Raw genomic sequence first — 13594 nt, 5'->3', positions numbered from 1 at the left:
TCTGGCAGTTCAAGGCAGTTGTTTTTTTTCATATTGAATGTGATGGGCAGACAGACGGACAGACACAGTCAGTGCATAAGAGTTCTTATTGCCTTAACCTGGCCCTGAGAACAGTCTTGAAGCCATACAGGACAGCTGTGTCCTCTCTGCCAGCTGTGTCCTCTCTGCTAGCTGTGTGCTCTCTGCTAGCTGTGTGCTCTCTGCCAGCTGTGTGCTCTCTGCCAGCTGTGTCCTCTTTGCTAGCTGTGTCCTCTCTGCTAGCCGTGTCCTGTCTGCTAGCCATGTCCTGTCTGCTAGCCATGTCCTGTCTGCTAGCCGTGTGCTCTCTGCTAGCCATGTGCTCTCTGCTAGCCGTGTCCTCTCTGCTAGCTGTGTCCTCTCTGCTAGCCGTGTGCTCTCTGCTAGCTGTGTCCTCTATGCTAGCTGTGTGCTCTCTGCTAGCCGTGTGCTCTCTGCTAGCCGTGTCCTCTCTGCTAGCCGTGTCCTCTCTGCTAGCCGTGTCCTCTCTGCTAGCTGTGTCCTCTTTGCTAGCTGTGTCCTCTTTGCTAGCTGTGTGCTCTCTGCTGTCCGTTCTCTCTGCTAGCTGTGTCCTCTCTGCAGCTGTGTCCTCTCTGCTAGCTGTGTCCTCTCTGCTCTGTGTCCTCTCTGCTCTCTGTTCTCTCTGCTTTCTGTTCTCTCTGCTAGCTGTGTCCTCTCTGCAGCTGTGTCCTCTCTGCAGCTGTGTCCTCTCTGCTAGCTGTGTGCTCTCTGCTCTCTGTTCTCTTTGCTCTCTGTTCTCTTTGCTCTCTGTTCTCTGTGCTAGCTGTGTCCTCTGTTCTAGCTGTGTGCTCTCTGCTCTCTCTGCTAGCTGTGTCCTCTCTGCAGCTGTGTCCTCTCTGCTAGCTGTGTGCTCTCTGCTCTCTGTCCTCTCTGGTAGCTGTGTCCTCTCTGGTAGCTGTGTCCCCTCTGGTAGCTGTGTCCTCTTTGCTAGCTGTGTCCTCTCTGCTAGCTGTGTCCTCTCTGCTCTCTGTTCTCTCTGCTAGCTGTGTGCTCTCTGCTAGCTAGGTCCTCTCTGTCAGCTGTTCCCTCTGTCAGCTGTTTGGCTGATGGATGCTTAAAGACCCTCACCAGCTGCTGGCTATTTACAGGGTGAGGGAGGAGTGTGAGAAGAAAAGAACAACTCTAGGGTCAACAGGGACTAAAATCACTTGGCAACACTTCTCAATTCTCATATCATACCCAGTACACAGTAACTGTTTCAAGACTCTGCTTTTACAAACTGAATCACAATATAAGACGACTCAAATACACTGTTCATACAGGGAGCTGGCCACTTCACACACTTTTCTAACCACTGATGCTATTCAAAACAACTGCTTTCCATGCTGCAGCCCAGCAATCTAACCCCTGAGCTGCTCAAACCCACTGCCTTCCACACTGCAGCCCAGCACGCTAACCACTGAGCTACTCAAACCCACTGCCTTCCATACTGCAGCCCAGCACGCTAACCACTGAGCTACTCAAACCCACTGCCTTCCACACTGCAGCCCAGCATGCTAACCTCTGAGCTACTCAAACCTACTGCCTTCCACACTGCAGCCCAGCACGCTAACCATTGAGCAACTCAAACCCACTGCCTTCCACACTACAGCCCAGCACTCTAACCCCTGAGCTGCTCAAACCCACTGCCTTCCACACTGCAGCCCAGCACTATACTGAGCTACTCAAATACTGCCTTCACACAGCTGCCAGATGTTTTAACTGAGAAACTATGGACACACATGCTGGGCAACTTCACACTACAGCAGTTCAAAAACAGCAGATCAGGAAACTCCTGTTTTTACAGTTTCCTGTTAAAATGTAGAACTCTTAACATACACTCCCTTTCCCACTCGTTATGACCTTTTTAATGGTAGATCGATCTATGACATGGGGCCTAAAGTTTTAAAGACAGCTGACATTATTAAGAAATGATTAAAACCAGCAGGGCAGTTTTCTGCAAATACAGTCTGAAACCTGGCTATTAGCAAGAGGTGGAATTTAGTCAGGGAGGGGACACAATAACACTGATAAGGAACAGATGTGCTACTACAAAACGTCGAAGGAAGCAGAGTTTATAAAGAGAGGAGGACAGTATGACTGTTACTGAGCATTACATCTGAGAACTTTAACTCACAATGACAGGGGTGGTGAAACAAACATTACATTTCATGAGGGAGTAGTAAAGATATTTCACCAAGGAGCAGTGTTGGTTTATTAAAAGCGGGGTTCATTTGCAAACAGACAATCAAAACCTTTATTTGAGCAGGTAGAACCCTTTGAGAGCAGATTTATATTCATCATTTTGGTTTTGGACTTACATCCACTGGGGGCTATAAGAGCAATTATGCTGGCCTGAGCCAGTTCCATTATAGGTCTCTTCCGCCCCTGGTAGACAGCAGATGCAGAGCTGGAGTGAGTCCTGACTGGTTAGTTGTTTGTAAAAGAGTGTCTGTCCTCACACACAGCCTTAATCGCCACCAGGACAAAGGGCATTGTGGGTGAGAGGTTACCTGACAGGAAGCAGGACTCAAGGTTTCTTTGTAGCTGGAGAAGAATGGTGGAATGTGCCTGGTGGAATAAACAGGATCTCTGGAAGCCATGGTCACTCAGACCACACCCCAGCCTGCTGTCTTCCTAGTACACGTGACAGTCCCCTCATCCTCACTGTTCCTGGTCTCTCTTTCAAGTCTTCTGTGACCCAGCCTTTTATCAGAAACTCTCTTTTGTTTTTGTGTTCTATAACTTCCTCTGTTCTATTTACATTTTTCTTAAGCAAACAAAAAGAGGCCTTTATTGCAAGACTTCAATAGCTGTGCTCAGTTTAGCCCTCATTAGTTTGGTCATGTTGCTCTTTTAGCAACGGTCTCATCTGGCTGTATGCACAACACTGTTAGGCTCTGTCCCCTGTTCTGGATTTTTATGTCACTCTTAGAAAACATATTGAACAACATATTGTCTTGCTCTATTTCCATTGTGAAAGAAATTGTTTCTATAGTGAGATAGTACTGGAGCGGTCCTCATCCATTTTCCGTTTGAAGTTTTTATAGTAAATATGCAGCTCAACTTGCAAAAAAAAAAAAAAAAAAAAAAATCATGCTGGTTTCAATATGTCTTTTTTTATTTTAGCAGTATCACTAAGAAACTTCAGTTACGCCTTCATACATATGTTTCAATGATAACATTTAGTCAATGTTTTCATATTACTGACTGAGAGTTCTCCTAGAAATTCTGTTAGCAAAGAGAAGAGGAACTTAAAGGGAGCTGCCACGGCAAACAAAGGAAGTGGAAGAAAACTGAGTAGAGAAGAGATGCTGAAAAATAAAGATGGGACAAGAAGTCAAGTGATTAGACTAGTGCTCATTTTTATTACATCAAGATACAGGGTGACAGTACTGGAGAGCTGGGTATGGAGTGATTAGACTAGTGCTCTTTATTAAGGTGCAGGGTGATAACAACACTGAAGAGCTAAGGATGAAGGCCAGGACAGAGAACTGTGGGACAGGATTACCCCGTCACCATCCTCCAAAACCAAGCTTGCTCAGTATTGGTGGATTGGAGGAAATGCAGTTTTCCTATTTGGCTGTGAGCCAAGACCTGGAGGAGACACTTCAATAAAAAAATTTAAAAACCTGTCAGACTGTAGACCGCACTGACGCACACAACTTAAAAAATATATTGTTTCCTGTCCCCACTCAGGAAAGACCTTGGCTCCAGCGGGGTCACTCAGCAGGCTCTTGGCTGCTTTAGAAAAATAAACATTCCTTTTCAAACGATTGTGTCCAAGAATAAAGAAACGGTCCAGTTAGTCAGCAAGAGGCAGGGAGGGAGCTAATCGGCAGCAGTCTGGGTAATAGGACTGACAATGGAGCTCAGCTGATTTTTACACACTCATTGATGTGGAGGGCAGCAGTGCTGGGATGCTAGGAACTCATTGTGGCTCTGCTTGTTATTAGAGTGTGGCAGTGCTGAAGCGCTGAGTGGACAGACTAGTGCTCTTTAGACACATGTTTATAGTGGGTTTTGTATAACCTGTGAATAAAATACTAAATGAATGGTTTGATATACACAGAAGGGATTTTACAAGCTGTATTTCATTTAAGATATTGCCCCCTCCTCCTCTTTAATGATTGTTAACCTGAATTAGTCAGATCAGTGAAAAGGGCTGACCAGGATGTATAGCCATTTTGGTTGGGTCAGTATTTCTTTCCTTATTCGTTTGCCAAAACACTAACATTCACGCTGTTATTAAGAAAAGGCGATTCTCTTTTTTTTTTTTTTTTTTTTTTTTTACAGTTGATAAGGTCAGATTCCTGGATCAGAGTTACTGGACCAAATAACACGGTGGACTTGGATCTTCCCGCAGTCATTCAGTCAGATAGCAATAGTCTTTTAGGCTGGGCAAAGAGCAAGTTTGGCGCCGTGACATCCTTCACAGAGCTAATAGACCCCCAGTCCATCACCTTCAATGCAGGGCGAGGTGAGTACCAGTTTCCCCATGTAATCTGCTATTTTCCAGAGCTCTTTATTGCAGGTATAATGATACACAAATGTCACGATACGTATCACAATATGCAGGTCTCAATTCCATATGCATGGCGATACACGTGATGGACATGATGGGCAACGTGTTTTATGCATAATCAGATCAAACAATCATTTAATGATGGACTATTTTGTTAAAAGACAAAAATGAGTGAGCCATTAAGGTCTTCTGCATCACACACACATAGGACATGAATCTATAGGGACTGTCTGGAAAACCAAACAGAGGTGTTCAGTGTGAGGCTTTAACATGAAGAGTAGCAGCTGCAGTATGACTCACCTCCCCGTCCATGGCTGTGTTTCTCATCTCTTTATCCAACTGCAGGCCATTCTCAAGATTGTGAACTGCAGACAAACTTTACCCAAGGGAAGTACCTGGAATACCTGCCTGTAACCACGTCAGTGGAAGTGAAATTTTGCAGGTTCCTGATGCCATTAAAGGCGAAAGAGGAAGTACACATTATTAGGCATCTGCCCGTGGACACCATGACACCAAGGTATGAAATGTTACTGTTTTAGAGCTGGCCAAGGTACAAAGCTAGAGAGCTGAATGGAGTGTTTAGACTAGCGCTTTCTATTAGGATGCAGGATGACAGCGCTGGAGAGCTGAATGGAGTGTTTAGACTAGTGCTTTCTATTAGGATGCAGGCTGACTGAGCTGGAGAGCTGAGAATGCTACCTGGTTCACGTGCTTTGATGTATGGTGTTTTTTGAATGTTTCAGCAATGTGTTTTCTGCTTCCATTATTTCTGGTTCTTGTAGCGGGCTGCTGAACTCTGTTAGCTCTTTATCCCCAGGATCCAGTAATTCTGGTAGGTACAGTATTATAGACTGCTGAGGATCTTTCAGCCAATCAGATTTTGTAGCCACAACAAATAAACCCAATTCATGACATCATTGAGTATATTCTCAGGGTTCACATCACCTGCTTGAAAAGGCATACCTCAAGCGCCCCTCTGAATTCAAAATAGTGACATCACAGCCAGCCACTTCATTATTCTCTTCATGGAAGTTTGTTATAATAGAAACAATTCTAGCTGGATTCTGTTAGTTATATATCACTGATAAAGCTGTATATACTAGAGTTGAAGGATGAGAAGAGCAGGCCATTCCGTATCATGTAAACATATCTTCGCTTCCAGATCATTTCTATCCCCTCATACACAGTCCAATCACCACGTGTTGTATCCAGGCTACAGCTCCATAACTATGCCTTATTGAACAGAACTACTGAAAGCACCAACAAAAGGTGAGGCTACTGTGAAAGATGCACTGTGTTACACACAACCACTGGCTGTATCCACGAGAAAGCTGAGAACAGGACACTGGATAATATGAATACAGTGCTAGGGTTCCATGCATACTGTAAGCAGAGCACCAACATCCTGACATCACCTTTTTACTTCTGTTTTATGAAGCTTTCAGAAATACTGTTTTTGTTTAGAGATATGTAAAATAAAAATCCACAGGTTTTTTATTTCTCATCTGTGTTTGAAAGTGCAGAGAGGCAAATGAAGGAGAAGGTGTGACGTTGCACAGCTGAAATGTGGAGGAGGAGGAGGGAGCAGACATACAGTAGAGAACCTAACAGTGGGGATTCTGAACTTCAGCAAGCTTCTAATTTAATACAGCATGAAATCTTACTTGCTGTATACAAAGGCGATATGTTGAAAAAAATGAAATAAATTGATTTTTTTATACAAGCTTAGAGAACAAATGTAACAATGAGCTCTTTTTTCTTAGAGAATAGTAATCCTAATACAAACTTTATCTTTTACAGATTAATCGAAGTGAATTTCACCCATCATAATCCCTCAACTCTAATTCTACAAGGTCCTAACACTACGACATGGAAAATCATATGTCGCATTGATTGTAAATTCAAGGTAAAAGGAAATAGACATCTGTGTTTCAGGTTCTAATGACTAGGCCACGCTGCCTCCCAGTCTCTATGCTTTAACCACTAGGCCACACTGCCTCCCAATCCCTCAGTTCTAACCACTAGGCCACACTGCCTCCCAGTCCCTCAGTTCAAACCACTAGGCCACACTAACTCTCAGTTCTTTAGTTCTAACCACTAGGCCATACTGCCTCCCAGTCTATCATCTTTAACCACTAGGCCACACAGCCTTCCATTCTCTGGGCCCTAACCACTAGGCCACACTCTCTTACAGTATGTATTTGTTTCTTAATCTGCATTTTTTTCATTCATTTCTTTTATTTTTATTTTTATTTATTTCTGTGTTTTATACAGTCTAACAACCCCGTCATTATAATGGGTCATCTATTGCTGCCCAACTCTCCTAATCTCCCAGCCTCATATGAAGGTCTCCTGAAATTTGCAGAGGCAGACAGCAATACAGCTCCTGCTTCCTACACTGAGATATCGACAGACTCAAAAAGGCTAAAAGTTTATATGAAGAGTATGACCAATACAGGTATGTGCACAGTACTCGTATCTACCACAGAACAAGGCTGATAGCGCGGGTGGGATGGGATACTGTATAGCAGGTAATATTGGCATTGAAACATACAAAATAAATCCACAGTCTGTGCTGCTTTTCTGGAAATAGATCAACAGGTATCTCTCTTTATGTTGTTTAAACTACTGATATGCTCATATGAATAGTTCATTTATGAAGCAAATTATGACACCAAACTGCACAGCTGCAGTTGTCAACCAGAACCTTGAAGCAGCCTCCTTACTGCTCTGCAGTGTAGCTAGTACCAGCCATGACCACACACTCAGCCCTGATGTCTGTCTGAACACAGCTATTATCAGACACATTGAATCTACCAGAACATTCCGTAATAATTGGATATCATTAATCTGTGGTTCCACTTCATATGTGCCACATATTGATTATTAAAATCCTTATTTTCATCTATTAGATGAATCTGTTCAGAGATACCAAGATATTTCATAAGAAAACAGTCACAATTATTTGTATTGCATTACTATCTGGACACACCCAGCATGTAATTCTCATTGTGATATTATCTATATGGCAAATAGAGGGCTGCTCTAATCCAGGTTTCAATCCATTTGCTGCTCTAATGTGATTTTCATTCGTGGCAGGATGTTGTAAATAGTTAAGTAGAGGAGCATCATCAATGCTTTGAAAAGCTCACCCATAACTATAAAACACTCAATCACTGGACATGTGGAAATACAAATACACTCAGTTGAATTACATTTTATAGAATAGGGATTGATTTGAAACACATTTCCTGTTTGTGTGAATTATATTGCAGCCTCCCAGGGAAGAATCATGTGAATAAACAGATTGCCTTCGTTCGAACAGCTGAGATATTGTAAAATATATTCACTTGCAACCAGATTAGCGCTCTCTTTACTGCATTTTAGTGCTGTTTTGGTACTACTGATCCTGTGATGCATTTCGAGTTGCCATAGACACAGTTTTTGAGTTGCCACAGTGGTCCTGCATCAGTGCCATTTCCATGGATTGAAATGAGTACCAGTGCAAACATTCGTGCATTATCCTTGCAGACAAAAGTGGAGGTGTTGAAAGCTGTGGATAGTGCACCACCATACAAGAAAAAGAAAGATGTTGCTGCAGATTTCAACATTCCCGCAAACACAATCATTCTGAAAAAACCGAATACTGTACAATAATACAGGCCTATGATCAGCAAACTGTGGATGCAGTTCTTCAGCGTTGCTCAATACCCTGATGTTGAGGACACTGCATTTGTGGTTTAAAAATGCCTGTGATCAGAATGTGCTTGTATCTGGGACCAATATGTAATAATGTTGCATTATAGATTTTCACAAAGTACAGTAACTGCACGTGCAATATACTGTAACTGAATCTTGCCTTTACAACTTTTTTTTGATGAAATTGTTTTTGCAATGTGTACTTTTAAAGAGTTCACTTACAAACGTGTTTTCAATAAAATGCAGTGTATTTTTAAATGTATAATACTTTTCTTCGTACTGTGATTGAAAATTGATTTCAGTGTTAGTCTAACTTCAACTTTTTTTGCGGGTCCCTTGAAATTTGTATTAACGAGAGTTGACTGTACATGTCTTTGACTGTGACTACACTGATAAAGAGTTGAACAATGTTGTCAAATAACTTTACTAGTATTTCCACTTAAGCTTTTCAAGCTGCAGAGGCATTACTTTTGTTGCCATAATAAAGGCGGATTTGCTGTTCCAAACTCTGCATGCAGTTGCGCAGATGACAGTTCTAGTGGAAGTAAATTACATTTCTAATTCATGCCAGTGTTTTCCATAGTCCCCCAGCTACCCAGCACAAGCCTGCAGACCACCACCAGTCCAAACAAGCCGAAGACGACAATGCACCTTTACCTTTCCCCGGACTACAGGAGCCCATCTGAGGGGATTGTGGAAGTGCTGAGCAACAAAACCGTATATGCAGAGGTACAGCATACGAGCAGGACTTGAGCATCAGCTCACAATTTCCATTTCATTTGTTTTTTAATCAGGGAATCTGTGTGAGATTCCTATATTTTCTAATGGTCCCTGCATTTGATACTTTTGAGCAAGGCTGAAATCTGTATTTACTATCAATTTTAAGTGTCAGGATGAAAATGACAAAAGTAACGCCAAAGTTGAAACTCTCTCAAGGTCTCAACCAGCCTTTTAATGGAGGGTGCTAAACTGGATATCGAGAACTGCTCTCTCCATGCCAGAGCGCTCGGGATGGAGGTAAAGAGCCTGGATATTAAGAAGGAGACCTGCAACCCCAAGACGTGCTCCAGCAGGAGGTTCAGCTTCACCTTAAAACCTGTCCAGGAGCACCACAGCCAGCGCTGGGACCTCCAGTGCTTCACTGCTGTCACCTTTGTGCATCACCTGGTCAGTATTTTAACAGGCTTGGTGCATAGCTACATACAGTGAGTGAGTGAGCACCACAAATAGGGGTTTACAATTCAAATGCATGTACATTGTATATCTAAAAAAGGATTTGTGTGATTTACAATTTAATAAAAAAAAGAAATGCATAGTTTTTATATGCAGTGTAAAAATACTACACCTACACTTACACACACACACTCCTCCCTGTGACTTCATATTTGCAGGGATTTATACACTGCATGCTAACTATGTTGGTGACCATGACATTGACCTCATATGACTCAATGTGACTTAAGTGTCTGCTGTATAGAGAGAGTACACTTGGAGTTATTGTCTTAATGTTTTTTTATTTCATTTTTTTTTTAGCTCCGTTAAGGGAGTCAAAATGTATATTTTTACTGCTGCTATGTCAAGTGCTGGTACAGGGGATATATATCCTGTATTAGTCTGCTCGTCCCCTGAACTGCTACCTGCTTTACTCAAACCATCATTATTAGGATAGCATTTGAAGTAACTCTCTGCTGTCCTCATTTTTTATTGGTATTCCAAATCCTGTTATCCTGCAGTAACATAAAATGGTGCAGTTTGGATTAACACAGTCGCAACAGGACTATAGATATTTGCACTCATAACATTGTATGTTGCTCTGTACATTTTCACTGTGCTGAATGGCAGAGGGTTTGGGTGAAATTTCACAATAATAAACCTTTTTCTCTGGTTCCTTTTATTAGATTTTAAGTGAAGGAGTAGAGAGAGGCCTGAAAGTCATCAAAGCAATTTCTACCTTGCCGCCCAGTAAGTGTGAAAATTCAGTTTTTTGATTTGTAGTACTCAGTCTGTACAAACTACTGTTCTGCCTCCAGTACTGCACTACACCATGCCTTACTGTGCTGTAGCACAAGCAGAGGTGACCCTGAGGAGTGCTGTTCCCTCAATGTCCCGTCGTTGTTACAGATTCCTTTTTACCCCATGTGTGTATTTTTCATAAAACTGACACAAATACAAGCCAGCCGAGCAGAATTGCACCTGTTCCAATGGTCAGCTGCTGTTAAAAAGCATGATACTGATAGGCACCACCCATCCCAGTGGTGTGGAATTAGTACAGTGTGCAGGATATAAAGCAGGTCTGGATGCACCACACCCCACATAGCGATGCTTCTGATTGCTCATTATTTGTGATGATTTTACATTTCAGTAAAAATAAGCAGAAATAACAGTGCTTGTATTTTCCCTCCATTATTGCTTATGGAAAAACTGTTGTATTCACGAAAAATGTAACATGTCCATCCCATGACAACACATTCAAATTCCATAAATTATACAAAAAACATAAAATAAAATAAAAACCTGTGCTGATTTTTGAGATGTCATTTTGCATATCTTAGGATGCTGCTTGAAAACATGGCCAGTAATAACTGTAGTGAACCACCTTAAATAGCATAATGTTACACTGCTTTTTGTCAATGAGTGGTGGTGGAGGTGCACGGAGACATGAAGATGCACGCACATGCTGAGCCAGATTCTTTCAAAGGGAAATTTGGTATCATTTTTTTATCCTTGAAAGAAATACAGATTTTGCACCTTTCTTGATTATTTTTCTACTGAATTGATGTATTTTGAGATATTTGCTCCACATTTTGTTCCACAACACTGCTCGTCATATTTTTTTTCCGATAAAAGGTCCCCTCCCTCCTTCTCCCCCACAACCACCTTTTCTGAACTCTAGATTTCCTTGTCTACTCGGCCAACCGCAGTTGCAGTGCCGACAGTGTATGATGTCAGTGGCTGTTGCCATGGTGAGGGGTCAGGAGCTGACTCTGAGGAAGGAGTGTATGCTGACCTTGTCGCTGCAATCAGAGATGATGAGTCTGTGGGGATTTATTGTCTCTGGCTTGGACAACTGCCAGTCCAAACTGAGACCTCCGTCCTATTGTCAGAGTTTCACAAAGAGGGGAAGGTGTTGTGCTTCAAAGGCGAGAGTTAGACAGAGCTGCATTCCTCGGGGTGTCGAGAGAGGGCCAGCGGAAGTGTCTAATAGAGGAGCTAGGTGGTGCACTAACTTTTTACAAATGAAGACCTTGGTTAGAATCTGAATAGGCTTGGCTGTGTCGAACTCCAAGGACAACATTAACTAAACCTTGCATCGCATTTCAGTTCCACATGGCTGGACACAATCTCTGCAAGGTTGACTGCCTGGACAGAACGTTGCTGCACTGTTCTTGCAAAGCCTGTCTTTAACCTGTCCTGATACAGAAGACATTTTTAGTGAGGTCCTTTTAGTTATTCTCTTATTAACGAGTGCACATGTCAGGTGATACTAGTAATACTGGGTTAAATATTGTATAAAATCCACTGCAATTTCTGGGGATTCAAAGAAAGGGAAGAATATATAATGTGCTTCATTTTTTTCTGAGAAAATGTGTGCTTTCTTGTGTTTGTTTCATATTAAGTAAACAGCATGAATGGTTAGATTATGAATGAAGCCTAATTAGGAATGAGTGCTGTAGCAATTGTAAAGACTGAACTTGTGTAAGAGGGAGCCCTTTGGAAACAGGCCATTCTATTAAACTATGTCCATGATCAGTGAAAAGCAAGATTCAGAGGCTTCAATAACACTTTAAAGAACCCAACTGTAGATGTTTTTACAAATAGTCATTGCTGATTAAACTGACCACAGCTCTGAACCTCTCCTGGGTGGAATTTGAAATGTTTGGATAGTCGTTCTGCTCTGGTTTCCAACTCCGCCTTCCTTCCTGTTTTGTACAATTTTCTGGGGACTATGTGAGCTTACCGGATTGAAACAGCCTTACCAGAATGCAGAGCACTGTTTGTGTACACATGCTTACAAACCTTAATCATACACTCCCAGGGTAGAACAGTGATACATATAATCAGTATTTCACATTAGGGAGGACTTCAAACCTTTTCTTACATTTAAGAGTTAAGAAAAACAGCCATTTAAAAAATTACAAAATTAAAACCTAAAAAGCGTTTTTTCTTTTTTTCTTTTTTTTTTTTTTTAACAGATTGAGTTACTTATTCCAGTAAAAATGTTTGAAAATCACCCCCCATTAGTCCACAAAGAATTGAGATCTGGGTCGACAGACACATATTGCTGACAAAGCTTTAGAATCCTTCATCTGGAAAAAACAAGGTAGAGGTCAGGTCAGGTCAGGTCAGGGGTGCCGTTGTGAAAGGCGTAAACACTTTAATTAGGAAGACTGTCGGGTGCCCCCAGCCTGAGACAAACCATGCACTTCCTGGAGGTGTCCTCATACAAGGGATGAAAGAGCAATAAAGTGCGTCTGTGTGTCTGAGCGGAAAGTTTCCTGTCATTTTCTTTTTTTGAACCTTCATGTCTGTTTGTTTTTTCCTTTCATCTTGTTGGTTTTGAATTGTAATGCTCAGGAACAGAGAAGGAAAGCAGGCCCAGACCAATTGTTTTATTTCATTTATTGAAAAAAAAAAAATATATATATTAAAAGTGAGACCCCAGCTACTGTTAAGCAAAACAAATAGGTTTTTAATAAGAACCTAGACTGGAACACCAGTACATGCGAAAGCAGGAAGCATGGTAAGATTGGTTTTATGCAGTGTAGGTTTATATTTGGCTGAGTTTTTAGGGTGGTTTTCGGGAAGGGATACGCATTTATAATAACTGGTGAGCACATTTTTTTCAATGGGATCATCCAGTTGATATTTCCTGTAATAACTGGCTGGTTATTATGGGAAACATGTGCTCATTAACACCAGCAACAACAGAGTGCGACCCCAGCGTGAGCTAATAACTCACTGACACAGACCACAAGAAGCAACACACTACTTTACAACTCTGGCAGAAAACAAGTGCTCACCAGAGATTATAAAATATACTGCATGGGGTAGTGTGTGATAAATGAGACTTGAATGGACACCCCTCGGGGTGTAGGATCCCCCCCTCGGGTGGGCATTACATTCTCCTATCACACACTGCCCCATGCATTGTTCTCCATATGTAGGCAGTTAAACAGAACGTCAGTCCCATGTGAAGGTGTGTGGTAAGCCTGAGTCGGCCGTGGTAAAACACCATGTACACTGAAAATTGTATTTATTTTTTAAAGCGATTTAACCATTTTACATGGCTACATGGCATTATAGTTATAGTTGGATAAAGCAATCAATACAGTCAGGTACATTTTTACAAGA

General features: G+C 41.9%; 1 protein-coding gene across 1 annotated transcript in view; it reads left to right on the top strand.

Moving 5' to 3' along the window:
* The window catches only part of LOC117422351 (endoglin), a 46709-nt gene that overhangs the window by 29098 nt on the left and 4017 nt on the right, over window positions 1-13594 (top strand). The window contains exons 5-11 of the mRNA XM_058987172.1: window positions 4315-4498; window positions 4889-5060; window positions 6344-6449; window positions 6818-7001; window positions 8826-8971; window positions 9179-9409; window positions 10141-10204. Of these exons, the coding sequence (XP_058843155.1) occupies window positions 4315-4498; window positions 4889-5060; window positions 6344-6449; window positions 6818-7001; window positions 8826-8971; window positions 9179-9409; window positions 10141-10204 (1087 nt within the window). The remainder of the gene's footprint in view (window positions 1-4314; window positions 4499-4888; window positions 5061-6343; window positions 6450-6817; window positions 7002-8825; window positions 8972-9178; window positions 9410-10140; window positions 10205-13594) is intronic.

This window comes from Acipenser ruthenus, chromosome 15, assembly GCF_902713425.1.
Source record: "Acipenser ruthenus chromosome 15, fAciRut3.2 maternal haplotype, whole genome shotgun sequence".
NCBI lineage: Eukaryota > Metazoa > Chordata > Actinopteri > Acipenseriformes > Acipenseridae > Acipenser > Acipenser ruthenus.
This window is presented reverse-complemented; position numbering and strand designations above follow the sequence as displayed.